At 32.9% G+C, this 17,091-nt stretch overlaps 5 protein-coding genes across 8 annotated transcripts; 2 read left to right on the top strand and 3 right to left on the bottom strand.

Moving 5' to 3' along the window:
• Positions 1-406: 406 nt before the first annotated feature.
• On the bottom strand, positions 407-4,863 carry LOC100875612 (ribosomal protein S6 kinase 2 beta). The gene is made up of 13 exons (XM_003707269.3): positions 3,980-4,863; positions 3,669-3,863; positions 3,503-3,584; positions 3,173-3,333; positions 2,980-3,086; positions 2,722-2,899; positions 2,495-2,660; positions 2,275-2,430; positions 1,954-2,213; positions 1,633-1,881; positions 1,314-1,552; positions 976-1,237; positions 407-889 (listed from the first exon to the last, which is right to left on the bottom strand). The coding sequence occupies exons 1-13, from the start codon at positions 4,100-4,102 to the stop codon at positions 761-763; spliced, it is 2,307 nt and encodes a 768-aa protein (XP_003707317.1). The 5' UTR covers positions 4,103-4,863; the 3' UTR covers positions 407-760.
• A 129-nt stretch (positions 4,864-4,992) lies between these two features.
• CycK (cyclin K) lies at positions 4,993-7,612 on the top strand. The gene is made up of 7 exons (XM_076536513.1): positions 4,993-6,019; positions 6,088-6,219; positions 6,316-6,421; positions 6,491-6,548; positions 6,622-6,794; positions 6,866-7,012; positions 7,106-7,612. The coding sequence occupies exons 1-7, from the start codon at positions 5,801-5,803 to the stop codon at positions 7,501-7,503; spliced, it is 1,233 nt and encodes a 410-aa protein (XP_076392628.1). The 5' UTR covers positions 4,993-5,800; the 3' UTR covers positions 7,504-7,612.
• Positions 7,613-7,731: 119 nt separating this feature from the next.
• On the bottom strand, positions 7,732-8,895 carry PSMG1 (Proteasome assembly chaperone 1). The gene is made up of 5 exons (XM_003707267.3): positions 8,662-8,895; positions 8,513-8,592; positions 8,278-8,441; positions 8,009-8,204; positions 7,732-7,928 (listed from the first exon to the last, which is right to left on the bottom strand). Exons 1-5 carry the CDS (start codon positions 8,757-8,759, stop codon positions 7,744-7,746), a joined length of 723 nt encoding a protein of 240 aa, XP_003707315.1. The 5' UTR covers positions 8,760-8,895; the 3' UTR covers positions 7,732-7,743.
• Positions 8,896-8,979: 84 nt separating this feature from the next.
• LBR (lamin B receptor) lies at positions 8,980-16,336 on the bottom strand. 3 transcript variants are annotated; one of them, XM_076536504.1, is made up of 9 exons: positions 16,070-16,336; positions 11,959-12,116; positions 11,704-11,887; positions 11,344-11,630; positions 10,902-11,265; positions 10,539-10,837; positions 10,201-10,454; positions 10,006-10,130; positions 8,980-9,942 (listed from the first exon to the last, which is right to left on the bottom strand). In XM_076536504.1, the coding sequence occupies exons 1-9, from the start codon at positions 16,158-16,160 to the stop codon at positions 9,659-9,661; spliced, it is 2,046 nt and encodes a 681-aa protein (XP_076392619.1). In that variant the 5' UTR covers positions 16,161-16,336; the 3' UTR covers positions 8,980-9,658. The 3 variants fall into 3 exon arrangements, with proteins under 3 accessions (XP_076392619.1, XP_012150155.1, XP_012150156.1); XM_012294765.2 differs by lacking the exon at positions 16,070-16,336 and adding an exon at positions 14,114-14,165; XM_012294766.2 differs by lacking the exon at positions 16,070-16,336 and adding an exon at positions 12,375-12,527.
• Positions 12,660-16,423, top strand: LOC100878315 (heat shock factor 2-binding protein). 2 transcript variants are annotated; one of them, XM_012294769.2, is made up of 6 exons: positions 12,660-13,310; positions 13,461-13,644; positions 13,741-13,859; positions 14,093-14,197; positions 14,263-14,528; positions 14,636-16,423. In XM_012294769.2, exons 1-6 carry the CDS (start codon positions 13,254-13,256, stop codon positions 14,955-14,957), a joined length of 1,053 nt encoding a protein of 350 aa, XP_012150159.1. In that variant the 5' UTR covers positions 12,660-13,253; the 3' UTR covers positions 14,958-16,423. The 2 variants fall into 2 exon arrangements, with proteins under 2 accessions (XP_012150159.1, XP_012150158.1); XM_012294768.2 differs by having other exon boundaries at positions 13,461-13,653.
• Positions 16,424-17,091: the final 668 nt, after the last annotated feature.

The following is a 17,091-nucleotide window of genomic DNA, read 5'->3' as shown; positions in this document are numbered from 1 at the left end:
ATATACGTAGTATTTAATATTTAAAATAACCATGTATCATGTGAATTTTAAATTTCTGATATTAACCCCACTTGTACATTATATCATAATCGAAAATATGAACTTTAAATATATGTTTTCTATTCTATACACACATAAATTTTAATTAGAATAGAGAGGATTTTGGTGATTTGAATTAGACGAGTAGTAATACTCTTATAAAATTAATATGTACTAACTACTATTTGAACATTGCACGAATAATACTAGATTTATGTCGACAAAATATAGTCTTTTCATATGCATGTATCATATACACATATTATATGTACATCGTACGTATATTTTTATATACGTACATTTTTGTAAACATTTAATAGAGATGAAAATATAACTAAAAAGTAATAAAAAATTTAAAATATATATGTCATTTTAAATTACTATATTTTGGTTGTTATGATTAAAGTATCTTAAATCTCGGTATGGCAATGCATACATGTAAAAATGCATGCATGAACGAGCAAAGTAAAAAAAATATATATAAATAAATATCACATTATGTTCATCGATACAGATACTCACTCACACTCGACAAATGTTATTATAACAATGGTAGTAGAAGTAGCAATGTAGTTAGAATAATTAATCGCAATAGTGACATTCAATGTCTTTCCCTTGTACTTTTACGTAATGTAACGTGTGCGTGGCAGATTTGTTTGAACTTAAATCCTTATTCAGTACTATCTTCCGTTCACTTATCTATAATACAAAGTGGAAGATTTTAAACTTCGGTAGGACCAGAAGGTTTCGCTTGCGTTCTCCTCCGTGCTAATTCGGACATAACGACTGGACCGATATGTGGAGATCTTGGAATACTAGACATAGCTCTATAGGTTGCCGCTACAGCCCACTAGAAATATTATTTTATTTATATTAATGATAATGAATTTAAGCCACTCTCTATTTTAACATATGTTTTGAACAAATGTGAAATACTTTTAAATTATGTGGATCCCTAATGCTCTCAGGTAATACTTTCTGCGGAAGACGATGGCGATTGGAAATCCACGAATATTTTAAAATGGCAGCTGCAGTAGGCCTCCTATTAGGATCAACGTGTAACATTCTTTTGACAAGCTCTTTGGCTTCGGTAGATATTTGACACCATATACCGCTTTCAACGTCAATATACCCGGGTCCAATACGATCTAGTATATCTGTCGCACTATCCCCTGGGCTATTACGAAACGGTGTATATCTACATTACAGAAAAACACAATTATTAGTATTGAATAAGTATCAAGTTTCATCTAATAAATGGTTACTTCGATTACCCAGCTAACATGATGTACAATAAAACACCGAGTGACCAAATATCACACGCTGCATCATATCCTTGACGTTTCAATACTTCTGGTGCTACAAAATTTGCCGTATAACAAGGTGTCATTAATAAACCATTCTCTGCTCGCAACTGTTTCGCGAACCCAAGATCACACAAACAAAGTGTCGATGGATCAGCTCCAGGTTTTGAATATAATATATTAGATGGTTTTAAATCTCTATGAACGACCTAATAATAAGTATAACGTGATTTTGGTTAATTAATGAGTCCAACAGTATGTAACTAAATAAATGATAATAGATATTTACTCCATTTTCATGAAGATAATGAACTACGTTAGCGATTGTATACATCACTTCAGCAGCTTCTCTTTCTGTAAGACTTCGCCTTTGTAATAAACGATCCAATAGTTCTCCACCTCGCAATAATTCTAATACAAGGTAAGCCCGTTTATCATCTTCGTGAACAGCTCTCAACGTTACGATATGAGGATGCCTTCCATATCGAAGTAAAATTTCTATCTCTTCTGTTGGATCTCTTTTTGATTTTTCAATTACCTTTAACAAAGAAATTATTATTATTTTTGATACATAAACTTTAATTGAGCATATTATGACTGGTATTATTACCTTACAAGCATATTCTATTTTGGAAGTTTTATGAATAACTAAATAAACTGTACTGTAGCTTCCTTTGCCAATTTCTTGTTTAAATTCATATTCATCGGTCACAGAAATGGGGTTCACGTATGTAGGAAACGTTGCACTAAGACTATCACAGTTTTTGTATTCAGGAGGTTTGAGATGATCCTCAAGAAGGCACGGTGCGATAAAACTAAAGCCACGAAATAATTCGTGGGCATTAGCACTTGGTGGTACCCCAGGAGAATCTAAAAATAAATGTATTACATTTGAAAATATTTGAAGTGTTCGAAGCGTAATCGACGTTACCTTTAGGCGTTTTACACGTAAATTCACTATCGAAATGAAATGCGTCATCTTCTTGACTAACGGCCGGTTTGAAAGGGGGCGTTATTTCTTTTCTATAAAGAGCATCCCAGTCAATTGTCGCAAAAAATATATGACTTTTTATTTCTTCAACTCCACCTAAATAAAATCATTTGTAACATAATGATATCCCCCTAATTTAAAGAAAAAAATGAATAATTACCAAATCCTAGTCTGTTTGCAGGATTTCTCTTAAATAGTACTCTTAAAAGCGCTTGCGCTTCTGGCGAAATGTTAAGTGGCATACCCAGTTTGGCTTTTAATATTTGCGTCATAGTTTCTTTACGATTCGCAGCTTGAAACGGAAGAGCTCCAGTCAACATTTCAAACTGAAAATTATTTAGTTCATAAATCAAAACTTTCCAAATAAGATTTTATATCGCAACTTACCATAAGAACGCCGAAACTCCACCAATCGGCAGCGAACGAATGACCTTTTCGATTTACAATTTCTGGTGCCATATATTCTATAGTACCACAAAACGAATATGCCTTACAATCATCTAAAGGTTGTTTACTTAGGCCGAAATCAGTTAAAGATATATGGCCTTCGGTATCGAGCAAAATACTATCATAAATAAAATAAACACCATAAAATTTATATATTTTAATAATATATAAATTAGTACCAAATAGTATAATACAAACTTTTCAGGTTTGAGATCTCTATAAATGATTCCAAGTTTATGAATATGACCTAATGCAAGAGCAAGCTCTGCTAAATAAAATTTTACATCATCCTCTGTAAACATTACCTACAACAATTATACGAATGAATCCAACTTGTAAGAAAATATTGGTAACACTGTAATATAAATAAAGTTAAATAATAAGAAACTACCTCCTTAGCTAATCTTGAAAATAGATCACCACCTCTTAAGAAGTCTAAAATTAAATAAAGTTTGCCTTCTGTTTGGAATGCGTAATGTAGTCGAACTATGAATGGATGCTCAACATCCACCAATATATTTCTCTCCATTTTTGTCCTAACTCTGTCCCGAACTGAGATAATATTGCAACATTAAACGATTTTGAAAAAAGAACAATGATAATATTAAAGATGAGAGTTGCTCTGAAAATTCTTCAGGACAACTTTTAACACAAAATTGAATATAAAAAACAATCTTTAAGACTCTCAGAGCTACCCTCATACATTTAACTTAATAAACACCTTTTAAAGTAGCTTTTTTTAGAACTTTCATGGCATAAAGTGTTCCACTATCTTTACCAACAACTTTCCTCACCAAGAATACCTGAATAATGCAAGAATTTTATTTGTATAAAATTGAGTTGTAATATATTTCATTTATTCACTCATTCATGATGATCTTCAATACCTTCCCAAAGGATCCTTGACCAAGAACTTTAAGCAGTTCAAACTGAGATGGACCAGCTTTTTCATGACCATCTCGAACTACTTCACGAAGTTCAATTTCATGGGACTCAGAACATTCATTTGAATGTGATTCAATCACATTTCCTTGAGTCATTGTTTCTTCTTGAGATTCTGCTGGAAGAATATCTACAGATTGCTGAGAAAATAAACTGATTATAATATATGAACTTCTAGTGGCAATTCAACAAAAATGAACTGTGCTCTAAACAATTCAGTGTCAACATTTCACCTTGACAATTATAAAAACATTACCTGCTCGGTTACATGTTGCTCAGACCAAGGAACTGTTAGAGTCGCCAACGGCATTATATTTGATGTCGTGTTTGTAAAATTGTAAATGTTCTCATAAAGTATTCCTACGTGCGCGGTCGTCATAAATTAACATTTAACTACGTTACAAAACAGTAGTGTAAATCACCCTCGAATCGTGCAGTATTACAGCAGTTCGCGGTAAATTGATAGACGCATGTATAGCATACACACTATTATTCGTTCAACAGGAGGTCATACTCAATCCGCGCAATACGGCTAACTTCAGTGTTTCACATTACTCATCGCTATCCCACTATCACACACTTTCCACTTAATCGGACATATACATGGTGAACAGAAATGTGTCGCATTTGACTGCAAACCTTATTTTAGAAATATAACAATGTAGGGATGAAAAGAGTTACATAAGACATGAAGACCTAAGGCTATTGGGATCTAGAGATATAAAGGTCTGGGATATGCAGGCCTAAGAACATAAGAATGTACGTCTCAATATACAGAATCACTGGGTATACATGCTAAATATCACAGCCGTTGTGAAGACACATGCGCGTTGTTGTTAATTACAAAATGTATTCGAACCAATCAGGAATAGTATGCGCAGAATGAACAAAAACTCGTCTAATAACGAATATGATCTCCCGTTGAACAAATAATACATACAAGTATCGACCACAGATAAGGCGTTAAACTAAAAGCATTCAAACCAGAATTCTGACATGAACCGGAAACACCTGCTTTGTGACTTTAAATAATGTCAAGCAAAATGGCTACTTTTCAATAAACTGTACGGGAAAACTTCTGAGAATATAGAACAGCACAATATGTGACAGCAAAATGCTCTTATCATATAAAAATGCTGAAAATAGATTGCAAACATTACATAGAATATAGTTTGTAGAGATAGTAAGTATAGATAGTCACCTTCATAGGTGCGGCCATTGATTTATCAACAAATAAATAAAAAAACTCAACATGTAATATATTTACATTTACGATACGATGTACTAACATACTTATACGCGTTATCCATGATGACTTTTTATCGGATCTTATGACGTTCTTGTTGATATCTATCTATATTCCATGATTGAAATTTTCAAATTGTTGAATTTAAATTTGAAAATTTGAAAATTGTAAAAGCCCTGTACCTATAAAGTTCCAAATTCCCAAATTTCTGAATTTCTAAATTACCAAATTCCGAAATTTGGTTATGCCTATTTTATACCTCTTTCTACTATGCGTATAGTTTGTCCGCTATGTATATGACCGGCGAAATAATAAATATATCCGCAGTATAGTAATATCAAGTGGTGGGAAACATACTGAAGGTAGTTGCATTGTGCAAATGTAGTATGATATTTCGAGGAACGAATAATAAATAGGTACAGGGAATGCAGACATCAAACTGTGGTACTATTTAATTGTATGTGTTTGACCGTAAGGTGGACACTAAATGTGATTCATTTTGACGGTTGCGTTATAATAAAAAATTGTATTTTTTTTTTTTTTTTTAATAAAGTGTAGTATGACATGTTTAATAGGAAACAATTGAGCAATCAGTGAAAATTTTTGAAATAGTAACAAGTATTTTAACCTGTATTAGTTATTATACAAAATTACTAATTCCATTTTAAGTTCAATTTTATAATGTTTATAGCAATATTTTTGTTATTAATAAATAAATTAATTTATGTTTAATAAAAAGGACTATTCTTAACAATATATAACTTTAGTGATGTGCTTCTTATTTGTATAAACTTATTTGTGTCAATAAGTGTTCATTTTAAAAATATAAAAATGCCATGCTGGTATTATGAGAAGAAAGAACTACGAAATACACCATCGATTCAAGATGGAATTGATTATGAAACTGAGTGCAGATACAGGAAAGAAGGTGCACGTTTCATCATCGATACAGGAACAAAAATGGATTTAGGCTACAATACAATGGCAACTGGTGTTGTTTATTTTCATCGGTTTTATATGTTTCATTCATTTAAGAATTTTCCACGATACGTAAGTATCTGTTGTTAAATATGTTTTAACAAGCGCAATATATATCTTATGATTCTAATTTCACTTAGGTGACTGCATGCTGTTGTTTATTTTTGGCAGGCAAAGTAGAAGAAACTCCAAAGAAATGTAAAGATATCATTAAAACTGCTAAAACTTTGTTAACTGACCAAAAATTTATGACATTTGGGGAGGATCCTAAGGTAAGCTTTTCAATTTATACAGGGTGATATTATATTTTATACCAATGAATTATTAATTTAAAAACAATATTGTTTATAAATGTATTTGTTTTACAGGAGGAAGTTATGACATTAGAAAGAATTTTATTACAAACTATTAAATTTGACTTGCAAGTTGAACATCCATACAGTTATTTGCTGAAATATGCAAAATGCCTTAAAGGTACAAATATAAATTTAAAAGATATTAGAATCATGTAATAATTAACAAAACATTATGATTGTGTTACAGGTGATAAAAATAAATTACAAAAGATGGTTCAAATGGCCTGGACATTTGTTAATGACAGGTAATAATATCCTAACATTGTTTGTAAATTAAATGGTACATAAGTTATTATATTCTATTTTATTTTTGTATAGTTTATGTACAACATTGTCTTTACAATGGGAACCAGAAATTATAGCTGTTGCTCTTATGTATCTGGCTGGAAAGCTTAGTAAATTTGAAGTTGTGGATTGGAATGGAAGACAGCCAAAGCATTTACGTTGGTGGGATATGTTTGTTGAAGATGTTACCATGGATCTATTAGAAGGTATTTTTTAATGTTGTTTTCATTTGTTTATTCATAATTACATCATACTTATACATATTATTATATTTCAGATATTTGTCACCAGGTACTAGATTTATATTCACAAGCAAATAATACAAAACCTCCAGATTCACCACCAATGACACCATCTACTGAACCATGCAGAGATAGAGCAATAGCACCACCTCCTACAGAATCATCATCTAACACTCCAAATGGTATGTAAAATACAAATAAGACTTATAATTTTATTTTTGTAATAGTAAATGAAAACGAAAAATATTGTAATTATATTCAACTTCATATTACAGTTACACCAGGAAAATCTACCAAAGTTGAAACAGCAGCAATTTCGGCTAATGGATGCCCACCTGCAGATGCTACAGATTCAATGAAACCAATGGATGTACCAACACATTTTCAAACATATCCAACTAATTTTCCACCTGGCAATATTAATTATCCACCAGCATTTCCACCGGCGAATGTTTCAGTACCTCCTCCTCCAGTGAATACAATGAATCATATTGTTCCACCTATGCATCATTTAGGCTCGTCTAGTACCATTAGACCAGCACCACCTGCCCCTAGTACAACACAATCACCATTTCAACCATATCCTTATCCTACAAATGCTTCATACTTTCCACCAAATAATCCAGTTCCTCCAGCTCCTGCACCCCGTACATATTATCCACCACAACCTTAGCAAATAGAGATTTTTAATACCAAAAATATCATATTTGTTTATGTAAGTGACATTATTGTAATTAAAATTCATATTATTACAAAATTAATAACTGAACTTTTGTAAATATTGTAAATATATAATATTTACTATTGACAGTAATATTAAAATGATGAAGCTTTTACATTGTTAATAGCTGGATATATCAATTTTTTAAGTGAATAAAATATATATGAAAAGAGACAAAAATTAGTTGAAATTCTACAAATAAAGATTGCCTTTATTAAAAAAATCTTTTCCAGCAAATGATACATCATGTAGTGTACAGTTCATAGCTTCAAATATTTTTATAAGAGGTTCTGCAGATGATGAGTCCAATGCAAAACTGTCTGTATATAAAACATATAAAACTGCAGGTAACCCCGTGAATTCTGCATAGGATAAAACTGAAAAGACGAATATAATTTAGTTACTAAATTTAGACATTAAAATATATTCCTCAATTTTTATCCGAATTAAAACCAACCTCCTGCTGTGACACCATATACAATATTTGGTTGTTCTAGAAAAGGTACTTTCAATTTGCAAACATTAGTTCCACACTTTGTAGCTAACATTCTTAAGAATGATGGGTCAGTTGGTACATTATTATTTTTAAACTGTGATATATGCCGACATGTTATGCAAATTGTATTTTCCACATTTGATAAAATATCAGTCATCTAATGAATTCCAAACAATTAAAGAAGAATACTTGACATGTAGTAGAAAGTTATTTCATATAGATACACTTACTTTATCTACAAGTTTACTAGAAAATTTGACATCAAAATGTGTTAACACAATGCACAAATATACCTCTTCATTAACTTGGTAAATTGAGCATGCTTTTTTCTGTTTGTCATCTTCTACAAAACATACTTCTTCTGAATTTTGAGCCAAACATTCCCTTGAGAAATCTATAATTTTATTGAAAACACTTAGAGGTGTCATCGCGATATTAATACCGGCAAAATGAAATGTACATTACCAATTAACATTTCACCTTCAACTACAATTACTGTATTGATTCGAATTGGCTTTGCTTTTAACCACTGAACAAAAAATTTGCTGGAATATTTATTGAAAGATAAAATGTGATTGTCGTAAGAAGGTTATGTTGAGCAAAATATGACTTACGGTTGATATACCGGTTGTCCAGTTGGTGCATTTTCATCTTCTTCATCCCAAAATGCTCGTGAAACTGGAAATACAACTTCGCCAAAGAAACTTGCCATTTTTGCGCATAAAACTAATCATGAACGGTAAATATTTTATTACTGTTTTTACGTTGTCATGATATGTAGTGTATTCAAATTGTGTAGCATAAATTGAATCGCGTGAAGTCGAATCTTATGGAATTAAGAAGAGGCAAATTCAATCATGTCAAATTGAAGTATAATCAACTATTACAAGATTCGCGTAGATTTGAATTTTCTTGAAATGAACACTTGCTCGTTAGATCAAAACGCACCTTTATTCTTCTTTATCATATCAAGTTATATTTACATACAGAGATAATAAAACAATTGCTATTCGTCATTTATCATTAATTAAAACATTTGTGTTTAGAACAAAATGGAAAGAAATAAACAGCGCTAGTACAATATCAGAGTTCTTTCATTTATTAAATATTACGTTTTATATCGGTAAAACTATTTATTTAAAACTACGTGAATATTATAAATTTACTTGCCAATTAGCAATTATACATATTCATATAAAAGTATAAAAATCCTTGTTGTATTTATCATGGAAGTATATTTTACATTACATGTATTCATGTCAACAATGTATTACTATACACTTTTCTTTAAATTAACTATATAGATGCTAACCTTTTTTTTTTTAAATAATAGCACTTTGCCTCTTGCTTTAATAATTTTACAAAATCAAACGGATGTTTAAATCTCATGCAAAATGTCATAATAGTTCTTTTTGGTTATCAAATTTGTTCCAAATTTGGACCCTATACATTATTTTGGTGTTATACATATATTCAACATCATTTTAATACTACAATGTACGCATTTAAAATATTTCATTCTATAAAATAATGAGCATTGCTGTTTTAAAGGTACAGTTTTGTGACACATTTTGGTATCTAAAAATACCTTACTATTACTGTAATTATACTTTATAATATACGATATAGAATCATGTACTTTACACGTGATATATACTGCTCCCAAGCTAAACCATAGCGCATTTTACAGCGTTCATTGTCCCTCATCGCTCTATGTATTAATAATGCTGTACATAAAATCGCATAATAATAAGGCAAAATATCACATGCCAAACTTGTACATGAGATTGACCACCACATGATTATGTCACCCAAGTAATTTGGGTGTCTCACATGACCCCATAAGCCCGACACTATAAGCTTCTTACCACGAATCGTTGGTATAGTTTCTAGATCTACAAAAAAATATAAGTAAATACTACAACTGTTTCATAAATTTTTAATGATTTTATACTTACGTGCCACAGATGGAGATAAAGGATTCCTTCTGAATTCATTTTTTTGCAAGTTACTGATTCTATATAATAAGTATCCGATTATAAAAGTGAGTACAGGAAGAATATTCCAGTAAACCAGCCTTGCTCTAAAGTTTAAAAAAATATTTGAATTTACATTTTATTCAAGTTACAACATATTCAAACTGTAATACTTACCTATGGTAAAACATGTATTTTGTTGTGAGAGTCGGTAAGAATGGAAATAGTAAATATCCAGTACATAACATGTAACCTGTTCCTTCATACATTACTTCAAAAGTTGTTAAAAATGCAGATTCAAAGAACAATGCATCCATTGCATATAATATTTGTAATGAACAAGTTACAAATACATTAACATTAAAGTGTTCCAAATCATAACTTTCAATCCCCTCAGTCGTTTTGAATGCAATAGATAAATTGACAAGAATCTATAATTTAAAAAAAAAAGTTTTATATTACGAAAATGAGTAAATCTTTTTATAAAATAAAGACATTTCTTAAAAACCTCGTACCATAGTTATCAGAGATGTACGAATGAAACACAACTTTAGATCTATAAGACCGATTCTAGGATTTATTTCTCTTCCTTGCCAAAAGTTGTAAATTATACTATTTGTCGATCCGTGTATATTAAGATTAGCTATCGGAGCTCTGTCACTCTTTATATATATTAACGCTGATAAAACTGTTCCAAGAATCCAGCCACTAATTGAAAACTGTACGCACTTTTCTATAATGAAATCGGCAACTTTTATATCGTTACATATACACGTGCTAAACACAAGTAACGATAAGAGCGCGCACAAAAATCCTGAAAATAAGACAAATATAATTATTAATATTCAAACGAGATGATTGATTATTATAAAAATTACCATTCAAACGATACTGTAATCTTCCACTTCTACTTTGTTGTCCGTCCACTTTACGCCCGATTGGAATGATTGAAATCATAGATACAAAAAGCAAAAGTCCCAAATATGCGGTAAGAGCTTCCAAATTTACGTATGAATTCAGATCTGTACTTATATTAAAGTATCCAAATGAACACTGATTTTTTGTGCACATAAGTTGCGGTAAAATTGTACTTAAAGGTAACGCAAATATTAGAATGAGGGTACCAATCCACCCTCCCCATTCTTGTGGTTCACTGATAATGCTTATTTCTTTTTCCCGCTTTTCAATTACCTTTGTATTCGGAACAACGTCTTCCTCATAATTTGCTATCTTCAGCAAATCCTGTAATAATAATCAATGAATACCCTTAAAAATTTGGCTAATTTACGATAAATAATTATTGCATAAAACAACTATTACATGATCTCTTTGTATTGAATAACTTCTTTCTTTCCCATCAATTACATTAAAATCGTGCAACTGACTTTTCCTTTCTAAAGGAAGTGAGACAGCTCTGTTAATATTTCTTGTTAACATAACCATTTGATGGTCTGACTCAGGTTTTAGTGTACCAGAGAAGAGCCTTGTTGATCTACGTGTAACTGTTCCCAATTCTCTTAATCTAGATTGTAGAGGTACCGATTCAACAGTATAGTCAAACTTTCCTGTGTCCTTCTTATTCGTGGTATTATCATTTTTAGTCAAATCTGTATATTTATAAATGATAAAATAAATGAGATTTAATAATAAAAACATTGTACATATAATATATACAATTACCATCAGATACTTCTATTCGTGACAATGAGATTCTCGCAAGTTTTGTACTTCGTGTTGTCACTGATTTATTAGAAGATGGAGGTCTTCCAGGTGAACGTTTACCTGGAGATCTTTTATATGCTCGAGTTGGACTTTTTTTGGTAGCAGCACTTTGTCTTACTGTGGATCTAGATGGTCTACTGATCTGAAATTGAAAAAGAAAATTTATAAGAATTCCAAAATACTTCATTCACATAAGACAAAGGTAACACATACCTTAACATCATTTGAATGAACCATACGTTCATTTCCTGTTTCAAATTGTACTTTATAAGAATCACCCCTTATACTCAATATCTTACCCTTAATAAATTCATCTGTATTTGGAAGTCTAGCAAGTACTTCTGTCCCTTCAGAAAACACCATTTTTGTATCTAAAAACCAATAATGACTTTTAAAAATTTATTATGTTACATAATAAGTGAACATACATAAATAAGAAAAATTTTCATTTTATAAATTAATTATATTACGCCAATATAAAGCCTCAATTTATACCCTTGTTTTATAATTTATGAAGCAAAATAATACAAATATTATCTCTTGTATTCACGATCAAATATTATCGTATATGTAACGAAATCTGAATTAAACTATAACATATTGAAACATTAAGTAATGCACTTCCATACCTTACATGCAGTTTCACTTATACAATAGTAATATCTTGTAATGAGATCCGGAGTGGTTTAAAAATAAGAGAGCTTCTAATCGTAAGGTTATAATTAACCCTTTTTTTTTGCATCATAACACGAAGACGCGCACAAAATACTGTGTTCCGAGATGCATAAAATGCAGGCCACGCTGAATAACTGCACAGGACGCGCGCATTATGATGCGTTTACAATAAGCGAGTACTTAATCAACATGAATATTGTATAAATTTTGAATAAATGTTATCCACGATTCGTATAAAATAAATAAATTACAAAAGAACATAAAACTTTAAACGATGTGGTTCGTAAAAAATCTATTTCAGATTCAGCGAGTGAGAATTCAGAGTATTTTTTGGAACCCCTCATCGCGAATTAATTTTCATCGATGTATGCATTTACAGGAACACATTATCGATATTGCGGATTTGATCCACAGAAGGCAGCTTTAATATTTTTTTAACTTTATACGATTTTGGAATACAGCCCCGCAAATAAAACAGTCATTATCATAAATCTGAGTACTTATTCGATGCAATTCTACTTTCTTAATTTTGAATAAAATAGTAATCGGTAGTTTGCGTAATATATGCAATGTTACGTGACCTTTGTTGCACTAAAGTAGTTTTGAAACAAGCAAGTACCTGCCAAAAAGTATGATTAAAACAATCATACATTTGTATGTCTTTTTAAATCGTGACGCGCTGACATATGCGCCACTTTATTTTTTCTAACAATTTACATTTTAGGCAACGGTAATTTGCGCGTTATGAAAGTGAAATTCTTCAAAATATTTTCAGCATTGTCAATCGGTTGAATATAGATAAATATCCGCTATCAAACTTGTATTAAATAATCATGGACACTGATGTCCACGTAAACGAAACGAATTTAGAAGACGAAGAAGAATTCCTGGTGCGTATACGAATTTAATTTTCCCTCGACATTCGAGTAACCATCTATCGTTCGTTTCATGTTCAACATGTTTGTGTGAAATACGGTAGCCGGAAATGACGCCAAAGGAAATCCACTTCCTCGTAATTCAAACGTATCAAAATCTTTCAGCTTTCCGTGAAGAACACGTTAAGTACCGTCGAGGAAAGTATGTGTAAGTTTATAAATGACGTTCCAGAGGCATTAGCCGACTCTGGACTGGAAGTTAACCTAGAAAAATTGAACATAGACGATGGTAAAAAAATAGTGGAGCTTCTTCGTTCGTTTCCCAAATCGTTTAACGATTTTAAAGCGAGTAAGGAAGGTTCGGTTACCAGCTATTTATTTTTCTCCTATTAACGATAAAAGTGAGTCACGTCCAATTCCAATTAATTTCCCCCTATGTTTTTAGAAGAGAAAGAAAAAGTGCTATCACTGGAGCGAGAGTGTGAGCAACTGCGTGTTGAATTACAACAACAAATTGACGGGAATAAAAAGGCGCAAGAGGAAATAAAGTACCTGAGAGAACAAGTGACTTTAACGTTAATGTCCTTTTCATTGACGTAACTAGAATTTCTGTTTAGTTCACTTTGAAAATTTTTTAAGTATTAACATTAGATATCTCATATTCATATTTTTAATATAAAGAGAAGAGCAGGCTCTTTTTGGTCCCTATCTAGTTTCGTCAATGGTCGCATCGTCGCAAGCAATTAACGACAATTAGCGACGATTTGATATTGTGTATTTATTTTTTCTTTCTGTAGATATTAAATGAAAGTACGTACTGTGCAAGTTTAGGGGCGGTTTTGGGCAATCTAGCATGGCGCGCCTCCAGATTCCCAGAGATAGTCGATGTCTGGCTTTCCGGGGTAAACACGCTTATTCTTTCAAGCCTCGACGAACAAAGGATCTCGCGTTAATCGGTTTATTGCAGTTTCAGCACAAGATCGACGAGTTTTTATCGATAACGGACGGAAGTTTCGTCGCGTTCATAAATACTTATCGGAACGCGTTCCCGCCGACTTGCAACGTCGAGTACGAATTTATAAGCAGTTTGTTAGGAATCGTGACGAATATCTCGGCGACTCCCGAAGGACGGGAATTTTTAATCACCAACAGAAACGGCCGAGATTTCGTACAGAAGATGATTAAGCTCATGCCAGCTCTACCGGTTTCGCAGGGATCTCTTTCTTTACAAAAGTGATTACATTATCGTCGTTTATCATATAATTATTGTATTTTCGTAGAAATTTGTCGACAGCTGTATGTTCGTCCTCGCGTCTAATCGTAAGGTGTAAATCTCGCAGGCTGATGCTGATGATATTCTACAACGTGAGTATGAACAAGACCGGTTTACAGCATCTGTTCGAGTCACAGATATGGGAACCATTGAACCATTATTTGAGAAACAATTCACTGCCAAACAAAATGCAGCTGCTGTGTCTGCGGGTGCTGCAATCGATTACGTACGATCTGACTAACCCGAAATATATTCAGAAGTTGATCGCGACATTGCCGCTCGATAGAATAGAGGATATCGCGACGTCGAACGAGGACGGAATGAACACCGTCGCCAAACAAGTAATAAAACATTTGCGAGACTCGCAGAAAGTCCTGAGTTCCAATTAAAACGCGTTACGCGTGGTTTAACGTTGACCATTGCAATTTTTATGTACATTAATTTACAGTTGCCAACAGGAAAATGAAATGTTGTTTATGTAATGCGAATTATACGTAAAGAATAGACAATGTTTGTATTAGCGAAAGTAAGTGGGGGACCATGATAGATCTTGCCCCTCCAAAATGTACATTATCCCTTCCACCTCTTACAAATTATTCGAGTAATATTTTCATTACGTAAACGGTATGTTAGGATCGAACGACACTATATACTTGAAAGTTAATGTAAAACTGGGGGACCTAGTCTAACCTAGACAAAAGTCCTAGTTACGCTAATGAATGCTGGTGTTCGTGGAATTGAATGACGCGTTAGGGTGCGTTTAGATTGGACGAGCAAGAACAAAAGCATTCGTACTTGTTGGTTAGTAAATTGAATCGCATAGAATTAATTGAAATCAACGCGATTAAATTTTACATCGTTCAATTCCATAAGATTCAATGCATCGCGTCCCAATTTGGGCAGTTCCACGTAATGCAATTTCACACGATTCACTCCTGCGGGATACAATTCTACACGATTCAATTCATTGTACCGAGCATTCGAAAGCTTAGTTTAAACTCCTCGAACATTGGCTCGCATTCGATTGTTTGCAGTGACCAAACAATTTGCTAAATGGTCATTTAGTTAAACAAGTACAAACGATTGCTCTGACTCTTGTAGCGTAGTTTTACTCGTTTAAAGAAAACACACCCTTACACCGGTACGCGAATTGAACTGCTATCAAACATCAGCGTATCCTTGAAACGTGTTCGTGACTAGTCTGGAGAACTGTCGAATATCGATCTGCTTTAATGCAGGCAGCTCCAAAATAAAAGCAATCGCGCGGAATAGCGTACGGAACAGTACGAAAATCGATTATGCATACAGTTAGACGGTAAAACGTATATCGAGCGGATGAATATCTTTCTAACCGATTAAACCGATTAAAAAGAAGTATCTTCTAATAGAATAAACAGCATATTTTGTTGAATGAAACGATAAAGCGACCGAAATGATCAAACGAAACATTTTTATTTGTACTTTAGATAAAAAGGCATTAGAATACGTTTGAAGTACTTACCAATTTTACTGTACTCGCAATTAGTATGCACGACGCATTCGTAGAAGGATGCGCTACGAGGAACGTCTAACAATGTATGTCTAAATTTCATTGAGCATCGATGGCCTTCAAGCTTTGAAGGTTGCGTCAACGAACACCGCAGTGTCGCGTTACCAACTTGCAACCCTAGCGTAAAATGTTCACGCGTGTGTATGTTTTGCACAATTGCAATCGTACTCACGCTCACAATCCTACAGTAGCTGGCACCGCAAATTATCTGTACTTTGCAGCAAACCCAGTTAAATTGATTGTACTACATCGATAGTACGTATCAAGGTGTCTACATATTTGTTAAATAAATTGAACACAGATTTATTTTAATAAAAATTTATTGTATTCTTCCAACTTTTATTGTCATATAGTCGTGTACAATAAAACGAAAGGTTATAGGTCAGATGTGATTCACGATAGTAAACTCTACATCGATTGTATAAAAAAAAGCACACCTTCCGTTTAGAATAGCAAAGAATAGAAGTCCGCATGTTTCATTATCCCGCATAAAGAGATGGGGGAGAATTGTAAATGATAGAGACACAAAGGGTATAGATGCATTGGCGGGAGTAAATACTAAATAGATATTAGGATGGGCCCATTCTTTTAGATATGAACTGAACCATTATGTATATTGCGAGGGATTCAGAATGTGGGACACATAATCCATACGAGAAATTTGAAAATTTTCCAAAATAATAGATCCGAAGTTTGTAAAATATTGAAATCGAAGAATTGGGAAATTCGTAAAGGAGACCTAGCGATGTCAGGCGTGGGGTGTTGACTCTGTCAGTATCGCCAGGGTGCTGGCCCACCCCACACAAAGATGCTAGTTACGCCAATGTAGAAATGCACGCAATACCGACTAGCTATCGCGTCGATAATCGAGCTGCGCAAGCTCGCGGGTAAGCGCCACACGGGGGCGTGCGCGACGAAAGATCGCGCATGCTCTTTGGAGATGTTCGGTGTCGAGCGGCCGTGGCAACAAGGGT

The sequence above is a fragment of the Megachile rotundata genome, chromosome 10 (genome assembly GCF_050947335.1).
Source record: "Megachile rotundata isolate GNS110a chromosome 10, iyMegRotu1, whole genome shotgun sequence".
NCBI lineage: Eukaryota > Metazoa > Arthropoda > Insecta > Hymenoptera > Megachilidae > Megachile > Megachile rotundata.
Note: the sequence above shows the minus strand (reverse complement) of the source record. Positions and strands in the feature narration are given on the sequence as shown.

Coding starts and splice junctions, on each gene's coding strand:
- LOC100875612 (XM_003707269.3), bottom strand. CDS start 4,102: ATGACGACCGCGCACGTAGGAATACTTTATGAGAACATTTACAATTTT. Junction 3,087..3,172: donor TTTCAAGATTAGCTAAGGAG/GTAGTTTCTTAT, acceptor TAATTGTTGTAG/GTAATGTTTACAGAGGATGA. Junction 1,882..1,953: donor AAATAGAATATGCTTGTAAG/GTAATAATACCA, acceptor TCTTTGTTAAAG/GTAATTGAAAAATCAAAAAG.
- PSMG1 (XM_003707267.3), bottom strand. CDS start 8,759: ATGGCAAGTTTCTTTGGCGAAGTTGTATTTCCAGTTTCACGAGCATTT. Junction 8,593..8,661: donor GGACAACCGGTATATCAACC/GTAAGTCATATT, acceptor TAAATATTCCAG/CAAATTTTTTGTTCAGTGGT. Junction 7,929..8,008: donor ATATGGTGTCACAGCAGGAG/GTTGGTTTTAAT, acceptor TCGTCTTTTCAG/TTTTATCCTATGCAGAATTC.
- LOC100878315 (XM_012294768.2), top strand. CDS start 13,254: ATGGACACTGATGTCCACGTAAACGAAACGAATTTAGAAGACGAAGAA. Junction 13,860..14,092: donor TAAAGTACCTGAGAGAACAA/GTGACTTTAACG, acceptor TTCTTTCTGTAG/ATATTAAATGAAAGTACGTA. Junction 14,529..14,635: donor GGATCTCTTTCTTTACAAAA/GTGATTACATTA, acceptor TAAATCTCGCAG/GCTGATGCTGATGATATTCT.
- CycK (XM_076536513.1), top strand. CDS start 5,801: ATGCCATGCTGGTATTATGAGAAGAAAGAACTACGAAATACACCATCG. Junction 6,220..6,315: donor CATTTGGGGAGGATCCTAAG/GTAAGCTTTTCA, acceptor TTTGTTTTACAG/GAGGAAGTTATGACATTAGA. Junction 6,549..6,621: donor TGGACATTTGTTAATGACAG/GTAATAATATCC, acceptor ATTTTTGTATAG/TTTATGTACAACATTGTCTT.
- LBR (XM_076536504.1), bottom strand. CDS start 16,160: ATGAAATTTAGACATACATTGTTAGACGTTCCTCGTAGCGCATCCTTC. Junction 11,631..11,703: donor ACGAATAGAAGTATCTGATG/GTAATTGTATAT, acceptor ATAAATATACAG/ATTTGACTAAAAATGATAAT. Junction 10,131..10,200: donor AAATACATGTTTTACCATAG/GTAAGTATTACA, acceptor TTTAAACTTTAG/AGCAAGGCTGGTTTACTGGA.